Below are 21436 nucleotides of genomic sequence, written 5' to 3' on the forward strand. Positions count from 1 at the left end.
TCTATTGTTTTCAGTACACCTTATCTTGCTTTTGGAGCTTGGAGAGAATTTCGTACTGAGATGCCTCTTGCGTCAGGATGTGCAGACCTTGCAGTCGTGGAAGCCTTGTGCATTGAGATGTCTTTTTATGATGATTATATATGTTCTTGCTAGGGACATTTTTAGGGCAGAGATAGGTCAGCATCATTAGTGGTGTACCTTCAATTCTATCCACAGCCATCCTTATAAAACTAAATTTCAGGAATTCATACTAAGCTCTTAAAAAAACAGTTATTTAGAAGCATGATAACTATCTTGTTCTTGGTTTTTATTGAGGAAAAAAAGGGGGAAGATCTGGGGAAAATATTTTGATCTTTGCAGGTTTAACATGGAAATTCTCAAATAATATAAAATGAAATCCCTTCAGAATTGTGAAAACAGGCTAAGAATGTAGAGATCTGTATGTTTTTTTCTGGAATAATATGCTCTTTTTACCCCCTATAGGCTGCGTGGCATGAGAACAATATGCTGATCTCGGGTACTGTTTGATTCACGAGCTTTAATAAAACGTGGTTATAAAAAAATCAAACCGAATGAGTTTCACAAAAACATGATTGTTTGGTTCTTAACAGAAGCAATTTTGCTAAAACTGGATAATCACAGTCTCACAGAACCTGGAAAATGAGTTTTATAAAAAATAGGTTTTGTTTTCTGGGAAATTCTTTTTACACAAATCATGCTTTATAGTTATTTATTAAAACTCATAGATAACCAAAAAACTTCCTCTTGTATCCATATATTCCTGGTTCGGATCATTTGTTATATATGCACTTTTCACAACTGTTGTTGGCTGCTGCTCCATAGTCTGGTCTGTAGTTCTTGATCATATGTGGCTGCTGTAGATTCATCCAATAGATGAGTCAGGTAACTGCTACTGCCACATCATTGGAAAAAAATGCTGAGCATAGAATTTCCTTTTTCTATTCTTTTCTCTTAAACTATATTAAACAAAATTTGCTTCAATACTGAAGAGAGGGTATATTATACTGACGATGGTGATAATGGCCAGACTGACAGTTTATATAAGAGTCATCATTCTTTCGAAAAGATCTGGAATGAATTTACAAAACATTGCTCCATCCTTAAAAGTAGGAGAGAAACATAAAGATGGAAAAAAAAGAATTAATTCAGGAGTGACACCTAAACTCCAAGCTAATTCTGTTTTAAATGATAGTTTGCATGGGAAAAGAAGCTTGTTTATTTTATTTTATTTTGATACATGAAGCTTGTTTCCCTTTTTTTTTTTCCCGGTACATGAAGCTTGTTTTCTTTGAAGGTAAGAGGGCAGCTGGGAAGGCGAGAGTACATGACTTTGAAATGGACGGAAACCAACCAAAAAAATAAAAATAAAAATAAAAAGAAAAAAAGAAAAAGAAGGAAAAAAAAAAAGAGGGAGAGCATCGCCTTCAAATCTACCAAACCAACCTGGGTCCCCATCGCGCCGCTCGTTAGGTAGACTTTTCGGAATTTGAATCTCTCCCTGAGGTCCTCTCCAAAAAAAAAAAAAAATTCTGGCCATGGAATCCTATGTGCATCTCCCAACAGGAAATTCCGATTCCAGCTGATATCCCCCTGTCGAAAAATGCTCCATGCCATGTGGCACCTGGTAATTGCTGCCATTCGCGGGCTGAAACGCCAACTCTCTGTGCCTCGTGGAAATCAAAATTTTCTTTTGGGGCTTCGAAAATCCTTGGGGCCTATCAACCTTGTGTAACAGACCAATTATCTCATGCCACACGGCATTGGACTCTGTCTGGTGCCAACGGTTGGGCCTGGTAGCACCAATTGGAACCAAAGGCGATATCTGGTGGTGCGGCCCCCGGTCCACCAGAATCGGTAAGATACTTTCGAGAAAACTTTCTATGCGGCATTCCTTATCTATTTCAAAGGTATCCCGATGGCTGGGCCCAGAAACAGATTGGATAGAGATCACATACCGACGTATTTCTATCCAAAACTATCTTGTTTGACGAATATGACGTTGGTTGAATGTAAAAATTCATTGGATATTAGTTTTAAACAGATGCCTTGTAAATTGGATAGTAAAAATATAAATACAAATATTTGTATAAGTTAGATAATTAGATTTTATTACTATAATATTAAAAATATGATTATATACAAGATAAATCAAGCTAGTAGCATCGTAATAATGAGATCATTTATTTTTTTAATATTATAATTATTATATAAAATTAAATAAGATTATAAATAGAATCAAATAATTTGGTTAGATAATTATATTTTTATATCTTTATATTTATATTTATTTTTTGATAAATATAAATAAAAAATAGGTATTCAAATTTTTATCTATATAAATTTGGATACGGAAATGAACCTGCATGGATATTATATTATCCACTTTCATTTATTGATGTTTATTTTTTATTTAAAAAAATATTCTTTAAGCATCATTTAATTGGATATACTATCAATTATAATATTTATTTATTTATTTAATTTTTTGAAGATGGGTTAGATGCGGTGGAAAAAAAATATTCATTGCAACGATGATGCTATGTTAAATTTGTAATAAATTAATAAAAATTTTTATATTTCATCAATTATTATATCTTATATTGATTTTTGTGAATAATATTTTACATTATTTTTATGTATTTTACTTATTATCAATTTTTCAACGGTTTGTTGCAACGGTGACGTGATGTCACCGCTGCAACGAATATTTTCTCGTTTGATGGATGGGGTAATAAAAATGGGTGATGTACGGAACGTGGGGAATAATTTCTCCTTGTTTAGGTCGTTGCACGATTGCTCAATCCCGTCTCGCTTTCAGCGTCGCGTGGTGAATCGCCCCTAGAGGTCCCTGAACTCGGAAAAATGACATCTCCGGTGCAAATACTCTTGTAAGAATACTTTCCAACCTATCCAGATGGGCACCAGCTGTCATATCGTACGATCCAGGACTCCCAAAATACACTGCGGATCTCACATTTCCGTAAGGTGCAAGCTGGCAGACAGGTGATGGTATTGCAGGAAGTCCATCAGAGGTGCCCCGACACATGACCCGCTCCTGGTATATATGATGCGCCCGGTGCTCGAGCGCATGCAAGGTGCTCGAGGCTCGCTCTCATCCGACTCTCTTGCTCTCCATCTCTCTACCCGCCCGTCGCCGTCCCGCCTACAAAGAAAACCTCGTCCTCCCCGACCTCGTGAGCGTTGTCGCCCATTTCCTTTCCTAGGATTTCGCTCCCGATCGCCGTGGGATCTGCCTGCCCGCCCTTCCCACACCGATCTCGCCACACCGTCGAGATCGCCGGCCCCGGAGGCGGCGACGGTCATCGGTACGTCCACAGCTCTCATTTCGCATCCATCTGGCTGGATCCGAGATTCGCCGGCGCCGAAGCCGGAGAGGATCTTGATCGGTAGGTACGGATTAGTTCTTCTTGGATCCCTCGCATTGCTTTAAATCTGACATCTGCGAAGTATCTAATTGTTTTTTCGGATCGCCTTGGGTTAGCGTTGGGGTTTTGCGGTTTTAAGTTTAGGGATTTGATCAAGGTCTGCGCATTGCGTCCAATCATACCTAATAGATGCCTTTGGTGTCGAGTTTTCAAGCCAAATGCTTTTCCGTTGCATTTTTTATTGAAAATTGGTGTCATTTGATCTTTTGCAGGCAAGGAAAGAGTCAGTGCACTTTTTAGAGGAGCTGTAATCGGTAATGTTTATCTCTCCTTCTCTTGCTATCTGCACCCTGTGTTCTACCAGAGAAAAAAGGAGCCGTTCCCCCTTTTCTTTAATGTTTGTAAGTTTAAAATTGAAGGCCGTTAGGTTCTGGTCTTAGTTCCGTATGTTCTCTGTAGGCAAGGGAAAAGAAGATATTTTTCTAAATGTTCTTTTAGCTTCTCCTTGGGCATTGACTTGACACTGTTAATCTCTAGGACTGTTCAGTTGTCACTTGTTGGGTTTTGAAATGCTGGACTCGTTCAATTTCAGCTAGATTTCACCAATCTTTCAAACAATTTATTGAAGTTCCTTGTTAACGAGGATGCTTCTGAGACTGTTTGCATGCCATTTAGAGGTTATCAAGCCACTTGCGAGCTGAAGCAGAATTTATGTTCAATAGATGTTCTGCTGAAACTTAAGGGGTAGTATCGCTTGTGGAAATGGAGGATTAGATTCAAATGCATAGTTTTGGAGTGAAGCTTCTTACTAGTTTCATGAGTTCGAAGAAACTTTGTAAGTTGGCTCTAAAGAGGGTCAAAGATGAGCAGAAAAAATAAAATGCATTTGAAGAAACTAATGTCACTGATGGTAAATACATTCTCATGAAGCAACAAATATATGTGACAGCTACTATAGATTCTAGAAAGAATCTATAAGATGAATTGATGGAAGCCAGTTCTAGGTTTTGAATGCTAACTAAATTGTAGGGCAACCCAATATGATGATTTTGAAGAGCAGTATTTATTTTCTCTCCCTTTTCCCCCTCTCTTTTTTCCCCTCAGAACTCAATAAGATCTCAGATCTGCAACAATGTCGAAATCTGAACATGAACATAAAATCTATTCTGTCAAAATCTCAAATCCAGAAGTTCACACTATTCCTTTAATATATTTTAGTTGGAAGGTATTGACTTTATGGTATATGCTGCCATCTTAATGGTGCCCTATGCTTATCTCACAATATTTCTTATACAGATCATTATAAATCATCTTGTTAACACTTTATCAGTTATTGTAGCATCAGTTATGTTGATCAAGCTAATATAATGTTAGTGATACCATTGTGTTACCATAAAATTTTTCTGTTATCACTTTTATTAAATATTCTAACTGTGCTGTATCCTCTTATTTGTTGTTCTTTGGTTCAAGCCTGTCTACATGGGTTCCAAATCGGTAGAAGAACTGCTAGAAACATCAGCTGAAGTTCATTTTTCAGGACTTCACCTGGATGAGTTGGAGATCGTAAATTCTGAAAAGGAGCTGCCAACAACTTCAGCAACAGAGAATGGCCACAGAGAACCTTTTGTAATAGGTTAGTATTGTCCTTAAAAATGAGTAAGTTTTATCCATGCATTGAGTTGTATAGGTGTTTGGAATTGCGTTCGCTGGATCTCTTATGTAATACTAATGCACATTCTATTCTATGCATCATAGAACTAATGATTGTTTTAACATATGATTAATAAACTTCCTATTTGGTTATTTGGTTGAACATTTGGCATGACCCAGTTACTTGATTAGAGATATCGACCTAAAAGTTGTGATAATTCTGCAGAGGTGATGTGCTTAGTAGTTAGTAGTGTATCTAGAAGACTTTCAGTGCAAATCCAAGATTTCCTTGGTTTATGTGCCAACAAGTTGGTCCATCCCATCACCCATGGATCTCCACCATGGGTTGATTGTGCAAGACAAAATTGAAAGCATTTCCTTTTTTTCTACTTTTTCTAGCAAAGGAAATTTCTCTTATAGCAAATATTGTTGCCAGGAGGCTGCTTTTCTCTTTTAGGACGTAGCAGCAGCATGATATTTGGTTGTTGCCAGAACATTGCTACATACACCATCTCACCAAACTCATTAATGTATAAAAAAAGAGGTGTATTTTGAAGTCAAACAGGGATAGCAAAATGGTTTGCCTCGGGCATTTAAGAAGTTGGAGCTTTTAGAGAAGGAAATTAAAATAAAATGGCATTGGACCTGATTATATGATGGACTAGGATCTTCAGACTGGACCAAAAGGATCGGAATGGACCATGGGCTAAGGATTACAATTGGACAGTACTTTATTTTATGGCATCATAAATCTATCTCTGCCCTTCGGTAGAAACTTGTTGCACATGCCAAGACAATAATGGAATGTTCTCTCCTCTCTCTCTCTCTCTCTCTCTCTCTCTCTCTCTCTCTCTCTCTCTCTCTCTCTGTGTGTGTGTGTTTCTTTATCTGGTTGCAAGGCCTCACTGGTTGAAACACTTCATCAGGACTCTTGACTAATTATTCTGTATTCTTTATCGTATATAAGTGACCTAGACTAAATCTGGACTACTGATTTGGCCAAATTGGTGCTTTCCCTGCAGGGAGCTTGTGACTAAGAATAAAAGCATTCATATCTTTATCAAATTTAGTGCTTTCAAAACAGCTGAAATGAAAATTCAATGCATCTAAACCATTCAAAAGGTGCATTTCATATAGACATGCCCTAAACTCATATAATTATGCTAAAATGGTTCTTGGATCTTAAAGTATGGATTTGAAAAGTTATGGATGTAATTAAACATAGAAATTAGAAAAAGTTAATCAACATTAATTTCTTGACATGAGGGCTCATCCAATTGAATCTACCAACACTGTCATAAATTAGTTTATGGGTGGCAAAATCTGACCCGACTTGGCCCTATCTGGGCTGGATTATTCTTAAAATTATCTTAGCCCAAAAGAATATGGGTCAAATATTCTAACTTGAATTTTAAATGAGTTGGCTATGGGTAGGAGCTTTGACCAAACTTGGGTCATGAGGGAAGAGATCATATTTGAGTTGAAACAATTTATGTTGTTTTATTCATGAACTTGGAGTAAGAACTCGTTGTATACAAATTAGTCAATGTATTCAGGAAATTAGCTGGTAATGTTTGGATTTTGATATGTTAGATTAGCTTTATTAGGTATTTAATCTGGTAAAATATCTTAGGTTAGTGTTTGATGGGTGACTTGAAATGACTTGTGTGTGTGGGTATGGATCAGGGGTCTCAGCAATCTCGGGCTGGGTTGTGTATGGGTCATGATTTTGTATGTTGCTGTCCTTACTTGACCAGACCTGAACCTGACCTGGTCCGACCCATTGCCACACCTACATGAGATGCTATCTTTGTGCATACACATTCCCACATTTTTCAAAATGTCAAATATAAGTCCGATTGATGGATCTTCATAAATTGCTGTTCAAGTCCCACAATCAATTTCCTCATGATCGGACATTAGATTGTTGTCTTGATGCTTCTCGTTTATCAATCTTGAAACTTTTGATCACTTGATGGATGTCAAGCATCATTGGATTTTCAAAGCAGGTAGGGATTGGATCATTAGGCAATCAAATTTCGATCATGTACTTCAAGTAATTTTGAGCTTTTATTCAATGATCAGATTCTGCAGCTGTTCTTCCAAGTTCTAATGGCTAATACGGGACTGGATCTAGTGCCTTGTATTCCAAATATGAATCGTGAATATTCTGTTCTTGGTGATGTATGATCATGTGATTTTGGACAATTGGACTACAATTTTGAAATTTTTAATCTTGATATTTTTCAAAGATCAAAACTTCTTTCACTATTTCTTCTAAATATCAATTTTCTGTTGTAAATTGTTGCACTCTCAGCGTGTAGGATCTTCTGCAACATGGCATAGTGGCATCCATACAATAAACAATGGCATTCGACCTATAAGTTTATTTTTTTCATTGAAGCCTCTTGCCATGTTGTCTTTGCATTGCTATGGTCACTCTTGCCATATAATTGGGTCATCCTTCTATACCAAACTAATGCATAAAGGTAATGGATCTGTTCCACCATCTAATGTGATCCCAAATTTATTTCAGATCTTAAAATTTTGGAAAACAAAATTCAAATTTGTGATTTATATTGAAAATATGTAAGGAGCAAGTAGCAGTGTTCTTTTTGGAGCAGATATGCAATATTCTGTTGAATTTGATCAACAAAGGAAACAAGAGGTGGAAGATAGTAGTGGTTAGTGAAGAATTAAAAGAAAAAAGTTTTTCAATTTCTTCAAAACTAATCACACCACCTTCTTCAACTTATTTTGAAGCATTTACTTCACAAACTATTCCTAATGCTTCAAGAAAAGGAGAAAAGCCATGTACCTCTCCCACTTTTATCTATTTCCAGCAAGGTTTTAAGTATCGTGGGATGGAGGCATCTCGATTTTTTCATGGAGTAGGATGCCTAGTGTACCTACACTCGGGACAATGCATGTCCTGTCCTATCCTAGCCCATTTCTCAACTTGTCCCATCCTAACACTTGGGACAGTATGATGCCTCATTGTCCTATTGGTATTTAAAGCCTTGGTTTCAGTCCATGACAACTTGCTTGAAAGGAGCTTGTTTGGTTATCTAATGAATTCAAAAGTTGGATCTCATTGTGACACCCTCAAACATATAAAATTAGCTAAAAATGATGCTTAGATCTAGATCTGAAAAAAAAGATTAAGAATATATAAACTACTAACTAAGCCTATGGCTAGCTGTTCTAGGGACTAAATTTGGACAAAACTCGCCTGTTACTCTGATACTTAGTAGGGTTGGTTAGAATTTATTTCGGTTTATATAGTTTTAGTTTGTGCCGCATTCATGGTATGCCATACCAATATGTGTTGGTGCATATCGGGCATACTATACCATATCGGTACTGATCCGTTACATGGTAGGGCGCATATGGAGTATCGATATGCAAAACCAACCTGCATACTAGGCATACCAACATTGTACCAAGATGTTACTGATAAAGGTTCGATATTGAGATTGCAAATCTTGGCTGCATTGATGTGTTTCAAGTGAAATAAGTTTGATATAGAGTAAAGCTATTTTGGCACCTTGTTTTATGCTATCCCATTAATCTACATATGTGGGGTTGCTGTGAAGGTCTAAACTATGCTCAGGAAAAGTTATTTAGGAATTGGCTAAGGTAGAGCAAGCTTGTCCTAGTATCGGCTTCCATTTAGGAAGGATATTTTTTAAAGGTGTTGAAAGGACCTGGTAATAATATATATGGTCATCCAAGTTTGTGCCTCTCCCTATTTGAGATAATCGTTTGCTTTCTATGATTGTAACACATCTAATTATCTAGTTATTCATCTTTCTTCTTTTGGTGGTTTGGGTTCTTTTTGCTTCTCAAACGAAGGTGATGGAGGATAGATATACCGGTGAGCTTGTGTCTTGGTGGTGTGATGTAATAATGCAACTAGAGCTGGTTTGAAATAAGAGAAGCATCTATTGGATCAATTTGCTTTGTCAATTGCCTAGTTGGCTTTCGATCAAGGCTCTTATCTTATACGTGAAATCTAGATTTTATTGTTGAGGAAAATGTCTCGAGATTTGATCTACAATAAGCCTAGAACGAGATCCAGGACGACGAATGGAATCCAACGAGCTCAAGAACAGCTCAAACGGAGTCTAGATGGAAGAGATATGTGCGAAGAAGCAGATCGAGAGCAGTTAGAGGGGGCCACAGCTGGTGTGGGCTGACAGCAGGCCGCAGCCCAACTGGGTGGAGCTCAGGCCCAGCACGCGTGGACGAGCGTGCGGGCGCGGCCCAGTGCAGGCGAGCATGCCAGCATGCACGTGGGAGGCTGCTCCACGCGGTCCACGCCTCACCATGGATTGGCGGGCATTTTCCGCCCCATTTCACATGGTCCATATGGACCGACGGGCAGTTTCTCGTTCGTTTCTTGCGGCTCACAGTATTACGGTGGATCGAGGATGGTTTACGGGCGAATTACGGGGTCTACGGCTTGTTTTTGCGCGATCGTGTGGCCAGAGTGGCTTGCGGTCTTGATCTAGCGGCTAGAGAGGTTGTTTGATGTGATCAAAGAGGTGTTAGACTCGCTTTCGGATATAGTCCTAACAGGACTCCAATGAGGGCCTTTTGACACATTGTGGATGAGGATTTTTGGGCTATAAATAAGTGCTAACCCTAAGGTTATTTTGTGGCAGTCGGCACTGAGAGATTCGTGAGGCGGAGAGATCTTCCTTAGTTCTAGTGAGAGCTTTATAAAGGTAGCTTCTAATTGAGAGAGTGATTATATATAAGGGTTGAGAGTGTGAGGATCTTCTCTTGTATTTGTTTTTTTCTCATAGTGAAGCTTTGTATGCCCCGTAAAAGCCTTGGGTTGATCCATGCACTTGATTGTTTTCTCTTGTCTTGTATTTTTCTTTTCTTTCTTTTTCTTGCGGTGTCTACACGTGATCAATTGCAACACGAGTGGTATCGAAAAGGTCCTGTGGTGGTGGTATCCTGGCCAGACCCCCCAACATTTATTTCTATCGTGGAAGGAATAGAGGAGATTGGGCTTTGTTGTGATACCAGTGGCATTGCAAAGAGGCTAAGGCATGATGAGTAGGTGGTAGTGCCTTTAGATCATTCTCTTAAAGCTAAAATCAGTTAGTAGAAATGTGTAGATTGGTTGTAAATAATTGCTAGAAAGCTTAGTCTTATTTAGGACAAGGATATAAATGGCATTTTCCCATGCAGCCAACAAAATCACACATCCTTGATGCATTTTATTATGAGCAAAGAGATACCATAAAAGATTCATGATAATTGGGTTAACTTTTTTTTTTAAATATCTCAAATAAATTACATTCTATGTCTATCATTCATCTTCCTTTTTTATGTCGATTCAATAGACAATAATGATCTTAACCATCACACAGTACTGCAAGCACAATGAATATTTTATCCATGGAAAATGATCTGGCAGCCAAACTAGAAAAATCATGAACAATATCATGAACCTTTTTCTAAAATTATTAAAATGGTTTTGACATGCAATAATGATTATTCTTTTTGAGTCTACTAAATTACTAGCAACATCTGGTTGACTAGTATATAGTTAATAGGTTCATAGAAATGGGCTGGATTAATTCTTTGTCAAAGAAATGTGGTGTTTAAGGGGTATTGAGAATCCTCGTCAACCACTCCTTTCTCTCCCCCCCCCCATTTTTGCATTTGTTGTGTATACGTGGATGTAAGAGATCTTTATATATTCTCTTGTATACAATTATCAATTCTAGGTTGATGGCTTTTCTCTTTGGGTTTATCATGCTTGTTATTCCCTTAATAATAGACATTGATAGGAAAGATACATGTATTGAAGTGAAAGGAAGACAAGGTATCCGGTTGTTTTTCTGGTGAAAAGAATGAATAAATTGATGCTCTTGATCAAGGATTTTGGAACCGATACTGAGCCCTGTACTGGTTTCAATGCGGTATGGTAGGGTACTGCATACCGTACCATATCGTATGTCGGTACGGTATGGTGTATCGATTCGATAGCGGTACGTCATCATTTTTTTTTGATTTTTTAGTTGAATTTGATTTCAAAAGTTTTTTTTATTACTTTTTAAACTACTTTATATCCAAATTAATGTTTATTTAAGTCATATAACAATTCTATCATCCAAAAAAAAAAGAAGTCTAAAACACTAAAAGTCTAAAACAATGCAATAAATATATTTAAAGTAAAATTATAAAGAATAATATACTAATCTCAGGATCTCTGCTAATCTAATATCTCGTCGAATGTCTGTATCACTCGTAGACATCCGGATCATCTGCATGCTTTGGAGGAACATCAGTCCATCCCTCTAATCAAGTGTCACTGTAATCCTGAATATTCATCCCATAAAGTATCTTCTCTAGATTGTAAGACATATCAAATCTCTTGCTCATTTGACTCTGAGAGATATCCTCGGGATGATGGTATGGTTGTGGAGGGGTCCATCCAAATATATCAGTAGCAAAATCTGATCCATAAGGTGCTCCGGACTGCATAGGATAGTAGCCACTAGAAGCGATATCTCGGATACACCATATCCATATAGCTTATAAGCAGCTTGGGGATGATAGAATCCATAATACGAGGATGATCCAGAACATCCATGGATCTTACTCCACGTGCAAGGTCATCTGTAGCTATATCATGCGCTGGACGACCTCTGAGAGGCAGTCGTCTGTATGAGATCGTCTCCTCATGGGGTCTATCAGGTTGTCCGCGGTCTCTATTTTGTGTGGCATGTGTAAATTGAGACTCACTAGTGAATCAAGTACCATCTTATGGCTGTGTCTCATGAATAGTGGTCTCGTATCCTCTAGTCTTTTTCTGATCATCAGATCCTCCAGTTCCTCTCTGATCATCAGATCCATGACTACTACCATCACTCGCACTGCCGCCGGTCTCTGAATTTGAGTCAACTGACTTCTGCACTCTCGAGGGTGCTGCAACTGCCGTTTCTTTTTCTTTATCTTTTCGAGCTCCCTCAATGCCCTTTTGTGACCAGCCTCGTCTCAGTATTTGTCGCTCAAATATCTGGCCCTGTATCTCGAACATGGAGTCACGTGATGAATGACTCCCCTGTGATCCCTCAGGCTGTGTCTGATCAGTTGGAATTCTATGTGGAATATTTTTTTCTACCACTGCATTGGATCTACCCTGATCTCCCTAGCTACCACACTGACTGATCGTGAAGGAGATCCTGACTCATTAAGTTTCGGCTCCTGTTACTAGATTGCAAGCCATCCAATCATCGGATTCTCATCATCAATGGCATAATCATCTATCGTCGGATCCATATACTTCAGCTGTACTTCATTCTGTACATATTTTAGCTTCAATTTCAAATTATAGTGCACATAAACAAGATCATTGATGTGCTTATGTGTCAGACGATTTTTCTGTTTGCTGTGGATAAGAGCGAAAGTCGACCAATTGTGCTCACACCCACTAGTGAAGACTGTCTGGGAAAGAATGCAGATGGTCACATTTTTCAAATTTGGTGCGGATTGTCCAAAATAGATCCACTATTCAGCTGTCAGAAAATTAAACAAAATTACATATCAGATTTTATGATATTAGCAGGCATGTAATTTAGACAAAGTCCTCACTGTTGATATATTAATTATTTGGATTCATCATCTTTTTGCTTATGATAGTCGATGAGACTCCAAAACTATCTGTCTCCTTTCTAAACTGTTTCATCCGTGAGAAATATATTCATTTTAGCAACAAATATATTATTAAGTTAAATGATCGCATCTTAATTGACCTAACATACCTCTTGCAGACACATGGATGTGATTTCGGAACCGGACACCATCTTATATATAACATTACGGAAAGCAGTAAGAAGCTCATTATCTATATCTATCCCGGATATGTTGTACTGAAACTTCGGATTCAAATAGTAAGCTGAAAATAACTTTCACAGTGATTAAGTAAACTTTTAGTGTCAAAAAAAGAAAAGATTAAAAAAAAAAATTCAGATCATTTTTAAATTCATGCTTACCCGCTAGATGCAAATCTCTATCTATCTGATAGTCCCAGCGATGATCGATGATGTTGATGTATTCTCAGGCATGTTTAGGATCTATCTCACTGATCTGTTGCTTTATCCTCTCCATCATGTGATACATGAAGTCCATCTGGGGGTATCCTCGCTGTCCACAGCGCGAAGTACCTCATATAATGGGTGGATAATCTTCACTATTTTATCAGCCTGTTGTCAGAATGACTGACTGGTCACCAAGTTCTTCACATGATTTTTCACAGTGTTGGTCATCGCATATCTACTTTCCTGCCACTCGGTACTGATAAACATCTGACGCAAAGCTGCTTTTTTTTACAGAAGGCTATCAAGTGCTATGTAGTTTGTAGCAAACCATATGACACCTGATCTCAAGATCTCTTCTCAGTATATTTTTGTATCAATGACAGCATCCATGTATGAATGTAGATAAATTTAGTAATAGACTGGGCTGTATCCACTGCCTGCTGCATTCTATGAAGCTTCCCAATATCTATCAATATCAGGTCAATGCAATGTGTAGCACATGGTGTCCAGTAAATATGCGATCGCCACTTCATCAGCCACTTGCCAGCGGTCTTATATTGCGGTCCATTATCTGTGACGATTTGTACGATATTTTGCTCTTCAACTGAATCAATCATCTCTTCCAACAGTCCAAGGATGTATGCGGCATTGTGCATCTTATCTAAAGTATCAATTGATTTGTGAAAAAATATTTTTCCATCACAACATATCAAAAAATTTACGATACTCTGTCTAGTAGGATTGATCCAACCATCACACATCATCATCAGTCCGTATATGGGCCATTTACTCTTGTAAGAAGAGATCTATCTCTCCAACTCTTCTTTATTGCTGTCAAGAAGCTGATCATGAATATCTCTGGGTGCTGGAGGATCTACATTAGGGTCGGCAGTCTGTATTGCTGAAATGGCAGACCGATAGTAAGTATTGCCCGCTGTATTTGCTAGAATATAGCTAAATGAAATCATGATCCAATAGCTCGCCACATATCCTTCTTCAGCATAGTGTCAATCCTCTGCTGTTTTGAATCCTTGCTAGAAAAAGTATGTGGATCCAAATCATGAATGGTAGCCCCTGTTGAAATATCTCTGTCGGATCTTCTCTTACTGTCAAAAGCCCCCAGCATCGATGAAATACTCCTCCCTCTACTGACTGGCTCCCTGACAGAGGTGATCTTCCCGAACTCAGACTCTCCTCTAATGGTCGCAGAGTTGGATCCCGACTTATAGAATGACGGTCCAAATTGCTCTCTATATCTGACCATCTCCTCTAGCCTGTACTGCTCATCCAGACTTATCGGAACGGCAACCTCAATCTCTACCTTCTCGACATATGGAGCAGAGACCTTCTCTGACTCTCTGGAATGATAGAAAGATGGCTCTCCAATTCGACGGTCCATCTCTGTCCTTTTCTCCTTTGCCCTCTCTTTTGCTGTTTTTTGATCAGCGAAGTGCTTTTTCATAAGTTGTCGGACCTTCTGTGGGCATTTTCGACACATGGCCATATTCCGATAACCATCAGTCAAATGTTGCTTCAACCTAGTCACCCCTCTTCTTTTGAACTGTGCCGCATCATTTGCATCTCCAATGATGGGCCAATGATGTCGAGCTGAGCATCTCACCATGCTCCTAGCAATGTCATACTCTGCATTCTTCTTCTTACTCATTTCTGCAAGTTTAACAAAATACGATATTTTAATAATTTTTTGATATTATATTTTTTTGAATTTAAATTTTTTAATAATTTTTTTAAATATATAAATATATATTTAAAAAAATATTTAACAAAAATTAATGATTTTTAGTGTCATCATGTAGATCATCGAATGATCTACAACATATAATGAAATCATATCAAAATCACAAAATTTGGCATGATTTTTTCTTATTTTTCAATTTTTTAGTGGTTATGACTAAAAAAACATGAAAAATAAAATATTTAGTGATGAAACAAAGGATTACCTTACTTCTGGTCGAAATTTGTCGCCTCGTCGAAGGAGTTGTAAAATTTTTCTTGAATTTTTTTTTGTTTTTTTGGAAGGACTCCATCGTTCGCTCTCGAGAGAGGCTCTTGGATTTCTGAGAGTCTCAGGCTCTCAGAATCAAAGGAGACAAAGGCAACCCACCCCCCCCTCATATGGCCTGTCAGTACGGCTCGGTTCTGAGTCGTACCGACCCGAACCAAGAGAAACCGGTCAGTTTCTCTTGATTTGCAGGCAAATTGCACCGAACCGGCTTGGTTTGGTTCGGTGCGATTTTTGTAATTTACCGAAAAAGGTGGGTGAACCACACCGATTCCCCCCTTGTTTGATTCGGTATGCCCCGTACCGACCGGTTCGGGCCGGTACGAGAAACCCTGCTCTTGACATTGATGGAAAATTTTTCCCCACTTTTTTCTCTCTGAACAAAGAAGCATTTTATCTTGAGGTGTGTTTTAAACGGATTACGATTTAACAGTAGTGCTTTGCAAGTGTGCATTGTATTATAGGAGGTCGAACACAAGATCTTTTTGGGGTTAGGAGGGCAAGAGGATGTCTTTTGGTTTCTTCCTTTTGCAGCAATATTATACGGTCTATCTGGGGGTCATGCTAGATTTGCAAGGGCCAAACTAGATTATATATGACCTAATGCAGTTTGACCATGCCTTATTTCACCCTAGGTCGTAGAACAATTCAGCCAAGGGAAAGGGTTGGATTAGGAAAAGAATTTATGCAATTCCCTCATAGTTTGGAAATAGGTTGGATGCTTAATCTTGGAAAAAATAAATTAACAAAACAAAAAAATGTAAGCTTGTTATCATAGCTATGTAAATTCATGTAAAGAACAAGCATGGAAGAGGCAACAACAAAAAATAATTGCGAAAAGGAATTCACATAAAAAATTTTGTAATTGGTCAATAATCCAGAAAGATTGTGGATAACTAATTTAGAACAACAAATTAACAAAATTTAAATTTTATGGTTTTTAATCTATCTATTGATACATTCATGTAAAAAAGCATATGAGAAGCAAGAATGGTAAACAGCCGGGAAAAATGCTACCACCACCAATTGATATCATCACTAATTTAGAGCCTATAAGTGTTTCTTATTTGAGTGATAATTGGTAAATAAATTGTGAGCACATGAAATAAAAATAATTCTAGATTTGTTGAATCATATGAGAATGGTTTGAAAAACATTCAATTAGTGGTATCATAGTATGTTTGGTTGCAAAGAAATCCATAGAAAAGGAAAAGGAAAAAATTGGACATTTTGTACAGCATTGCCACTTGCTTGCTAGAAGTCCTCGCTGTTACCAACTATACTAATATAGCTCCTTCAACGAGCGTGCCCTTGGCTCTGTTATGTTCAAGAAAGGGCACTACGGGTTAAGGTTTTAAATCCCGTGGGATGGGGCTGTTCCGGTTATTTCATGGAATGGGATGCACAGCCGTCCAATCCAGTTCGGATACTTGGGACAGAGGATGTTTCAAGAAGTTCCGATCGGGATGTTGGGATACTAGCGGGACAGTCCTATTCCAACACATGGGATGTACCCCATCTCGATGTCTCGCGAGATGTCCTGCTGGGACCTGAATCCTTGCTATGAGCTATTATGACTATTGATCTTGCCTAGAGCTGGTTGATAAATCATATAATGATCCAACACTTAAAGGTCACAATCTCATAAACAAAGATGCTATCCTTTTGGGCCTTTGATTGGGCCTAGCCAATGGACTTGATGATGACCAAGGATCGGCCCCATTTGCCCTGGGAGTTAAGCTCCCGCTTGAACATCTTTAGCTATTTCAGCTTCAATCTGCTGAGATGTGCTTCCTTTCTCCATTCAATGCATTGGTTGAAGTTGATTGGGGATGCAAGTTGGTGATCAAGGCCGGGGTTTTGACATCGGAGCGCCTAGGAAAATGGGTCGAGGGTCTTAGCTACATGGGTCAGGAAACACAACGTGAGTTTTATCTCATTAGGAAAGTTTGATGTTAGTTAATTTTAGGGTGTTTGATTTTTGTGAACTTTCTTTTTTTGAACTTTTAGTGTTATTAGGAAAGTTAGTAGTTATGGTTCTTTGAGTTGGAATAGGATTTGGAATCAGACATTGGAAAGTTGAAGAAAAGAGTCCCCTTGTACTTAAAAACCTCCATTAGGTCTCCCCTTGTAATTGTACTTGAGATACTTGAATTATTGATTAGTGAGAATTCTCTTGTGGGAATTATTCTTGCCTTCTCTATATTCTCTTTCTCGTCCCTTTTGGTCGATTCCCAGGGTGTGCGAGTGAGTGTGTGAGAGCTGTATCGTTGGAGTGGTTGGTCAAAGTGGTGTTTTCTGCCTTGGAAGAGAGTGATTTGCCCTTGCTCCTCTTCTAATTACCATCTATCTATTCTAACACCTTGCATCATACGTGTTGTAATGGGGGTTTTGTCTCATAACAATCAATTGCATCGACATACCTTCCTCCAAATTTTCAGCTCAAGTTCACACCTCCCAATGTTAGGTTTCTTTGTCTGCACAAGGAGGATGAGGATGGTTGCACCTGCTACTGCTACTACAATCACCATTTATGCTATTGCGATGCCGTAATGTAGGTTAATTAAGTTTGTTGCTTTGTAGGTAGGTTACTGAAGATAGACAAATAGAATCTACAAATGATAAATTTTATTTACATGAATATCTATGCAAATGTTCCATTTACATGGAAATGCAAATAAGGAACCACTCCCAAATTGAGTCAATAAAATACTCAAAAATTCAAATTCCATAAAAACAAGAAGTTGATTTTTTTTAGCTCATGGACAAATTACAATTTAAAGATTTGATCAGAATAGCGACATTTAAATACAAAGACATTTCTCAAGTTTTAAGAGCTCATATATTCTATCAAGTCCAAGTATTGTTGATCCTCAAAAGTGCAATAAGAAAAGATCATATATCTTAGTCTCCAAAATTTTGTAGCTAATATGGTGCTAATTCGAATATGGTATGTCAATGTAGTGATATACATCCAAGTTTAGATATACATAGACACATTTCTTAGTAGTATTTGGATTGTTATAATAAATATACTCAATATGCTAGGTTCAGTCAATAACGAGCTGAGAAAACCATCTAATATCACATAAAATATGACGTGAAGATTGTATGCAGCAAGATTTGCAATTGATACCGGATCCGATATCAGTAACACGTTATAATGTTGGCATGCCTAGTATGAGAGTGGGTTCGGCATCCTGAGACTCTGTATGTACCTCCCCTCCCTCGGTTTAGTACTGGTGTAGTATGTATCCCTAATGTGGGGCAATATGCACCAATATGACGAACTTGCAAATTGTAGATATACATACTAAATGCAATTAATTGTCCATATGGACTCTAAAAAATATGGTTATTGAAGCCCCATTGTTATCTAATTCCTTTCTTTGGTTCATAGTTGATCCTTTGTAGGATCATAAAAGGTGCTAGTCATTTTATATCTGCTAGTTCACATTTATATTACAAATATTACTTTTTGTATTAATAAATATGCTTACAACCTTTTCAATTGTTTCATGAAATTTTCAATGTCTTATCATATATAATCAATAAAGCAGCCAAAGAATTTTCTTGCCAATGGCATACTTTGATCATCTAATTCTACGGTAGCGTTTGGTAGGCGGGATAAATTTTAAATGTTTATATGTTCTACTTTGGAGGGATAGGACTTATACCACAAAATAGAGTTTTTTTGGCATTTTGTTAGAGGGATAATGCACAGTACATGTGAGGGAATAAAGTGCATTAAATTTCATGATAGACCCACTTTTTGGTTAGATTAAAGTGGATATGGGCAAAAAGGTATTTAGAAGGGACGAGTTTTACTTATTCCATGATATAATCTGGACCCAATTATACCCCATAACTCTTATTCCTTGGCCAATTTTAGTTGTTTGGTAGCATAACCATGGAATAAGGGCTTCTTTCCATCTTATTTTGTGGGTTATACTGCCTAAAGGAATTGATTATATTGCGGTTTTCAAGGGTTAAAATAACCATTGCTTACAAGGTGGTCTATGGGTGTTGAATGGGTTTGTGGCGATGTCAAAACTTTTACAAGGAAGCATTTACACCAACTAGCATAAGACAGTGCAGTTCAATGATAGAGGGGGACACATAGGCAATAGAGCTGTCTTCAAGGTTATTTCAAGAGGAGATGTGTCTAAGTAGTAGCTTCATTTAAATATCATGCATGGTATTTCTAAATCGTGTTAATGAACTAGGCTGAGGGGTTTCTTTGCAAGCTTTGTCAGGGCTTGTTGGCTTGAGTGAGATTTGGCTCCTCCGAATTTACTTAATTAAGGATAGCTTTTTACATGTTTTACTAGGTTGATCTGGTCTAAGGTTGAGTCCGATGAGCCTAGAGCTAAAAATAGACCATTTTTTAACACCTCAATATCCAGTAATATTGAATAAACTCAAGTGATAATAATTTTATGCATTTCTTTTTTCAAAGATAAAATTCATGAAATGAACTAGGAAAAGTCCTTAAGTTCACATAACATTCAACTTGTCTTTTGCCATTAAGTTTAGAACTACATAGGCTTGGGAAATTCATTTTTAAGGAGACACTTCCTTGAATATTGAAATATTGATTCCTCACCCTGTATAAGCAATATCCTCGAAAGGAGTAACGTAAATCAGGTGGATAAGACAGGTAAGTGGCATAGAGAAAGTAAAATTGGAAAGAAGGTATAGAATAGATAAAGAAGGGATATGGGCAGTCTCATTCTTTGGCCACACTCTCTCTTTCTTCTATTAAGTAATCAAGTGTTATTGAAAGATGAAGAAACAATACTAAAATGCCCTTCTAGCATGGACAATTAACTAACACATTGTGATTTTGAGTGTGGTCCCTGCAGTGTGTCCTTATAGATAATCAAATTAATACCTTTGTTTTTTAAACTTAGGACTCATTTAGATCACAGGAAGTGGATGGGGGAAGAGGCAATTCTTGAGAACTGGAGAGGGGACCTCTTGTTTGGTTGGAGTTTTAAAAGAAGTGAGAATGGAAAAACCTCTTCCCACATTTCATGGAAAGTGCAAACCAGTGGGGGAAATGGGTTTTGAAACTTTCCATAAGATAGAAATTGATGGTGCTTTTTTTTTCCCCCAAAAATATCCTTTTAAGATTCACAGTTAAGATTTGATAAATAATCAATGGATTGTTAGGATGAAATAGTGAATAGTGATATATGTCAAGATCTTCATATTAAAATAATATTATATTTATATCTATATTAATAATTTTTTATATTAAAATATTAAAATATATTAATATTATATTAATATAGTAAATTATTATGATCTAATATTATATTATAATATATTATAATATTATATTTATATTAATACAAATATAATATTATTATTTATATAAAGTTTAGGAGCAAAAATGTATGGTTTTATATCTATTAAGGGTATAATAGGTATTCTATAAAATTTTTTCAAGAAAATTGGTGCTCAATCAAACATAAGCCACTCTATAAGAAATTACTTTTTCATGGTCAACCAAATATATGAAAATCTTATTCTTAGAAAATAACTGCCCAAGAAATTACTTTCTAGAAAGAAAAGTTCTTCCCACAAACCAAATGAGTCCTTATTTACTTAAAAATCATGAATGTTATAAAGTTGCAGAGGAACCTAACCTAATCCGGACCTAATCAAGCCAACCTTTGAGGATTATTTATGCTCTTGATGTAGCAATGTGCTTTAAAGACCAAATATGAATTTGACAATGAGTCGGGCTATCTGGTTCATTACATCTCTAGTATTCCTTATGAAGGTCAGTCAGCTTGTGTCATTGCCTTGTGGAATGTTTCTTGATTTACAAACTCGCAACCATCATCAATAGTCTTTATGAACAAGTCTACAGAACATTTAAGTCTCCTAGATTTGATCTTATCCAATAATCCTCGTTAAATTTTACTGATTGTATTTTTTATTATGAACAAATTTCTATTTTCTAAAGTTTCATAGCCATGCCTTGGAAGTGGAAAATTTTAAATGGCTGTCTTGAATGTTCATCCTAGCATTTTCATTCATGACATCTTGGCAGCTTTTGTTTTAACATGGTTTCCCGGTACCAATTTATACATAGATGTGTGTGTATATTTTTATGCATATATATATATGTATATATATATATGTATGTGTGTGTGTGTGTGTGTGTGTGTGTGTGTGTGTATCCTTACTATATTGGAGCAATTGCTATTACTTTTTCACTTTGCAAATTACTGAAAATTGAGCACTTCAATCTCTTGAATTTCATTCAAAATATGGTTTGT

At 37.1% G+C, this 21436-nt stretch overlaps 1 protein-coding gene across 5 annotated transcripts in view; it reads left to right on the top strand.

The window, feature by feature from the left end:
• The first annotated feature begins 2782 nt into the window (after window positions 1-2782).
• LOC105048976 (uridine kinase-like protein 3) overlaps window positions 2783-21436 on the top strand; it is a 76837-nt gene continuing 58183 nt past the window's right edge. Inside the window, exons 1-3 of one of the 5 annotated variants that reach the window (XR_012142856.1) lie at window positions 2783-3432; window positions 3680-3721; window positions 4878-5040. Coding sequence is in view for 4 of the 5 variants with exons in the window: in XM_073261081.1 (XP_073117182.1) it covers window positions 4887-5040 (154 nt within the window). In the remaining variant the exon portion in view is untranslated. The remainder of the gene's footprint in view (window positions 3433-3679; window positions 3722-4877; window positions 5041-21436) is intronic. The other 4 variants (XM_073261081.1, XM_073261082.1, XM_073261083.1 and 1 more) reach the window with 4 other exon arrangements.

The sequence above is a fragment of the Elaeis guineensis genome, chromosome 7, assembly GCF_000442705.2.
Source record: "Elaeis guineensis isolate ETL-2024a chromosome 7, EG11, whole genome shotgun sequence".
NCBI lineage: Eukaryota > Viridiplantae > Streptophyta > Magnoliopsida > Arecales > Arecaceae > Elaeis > Elaeis guineensis.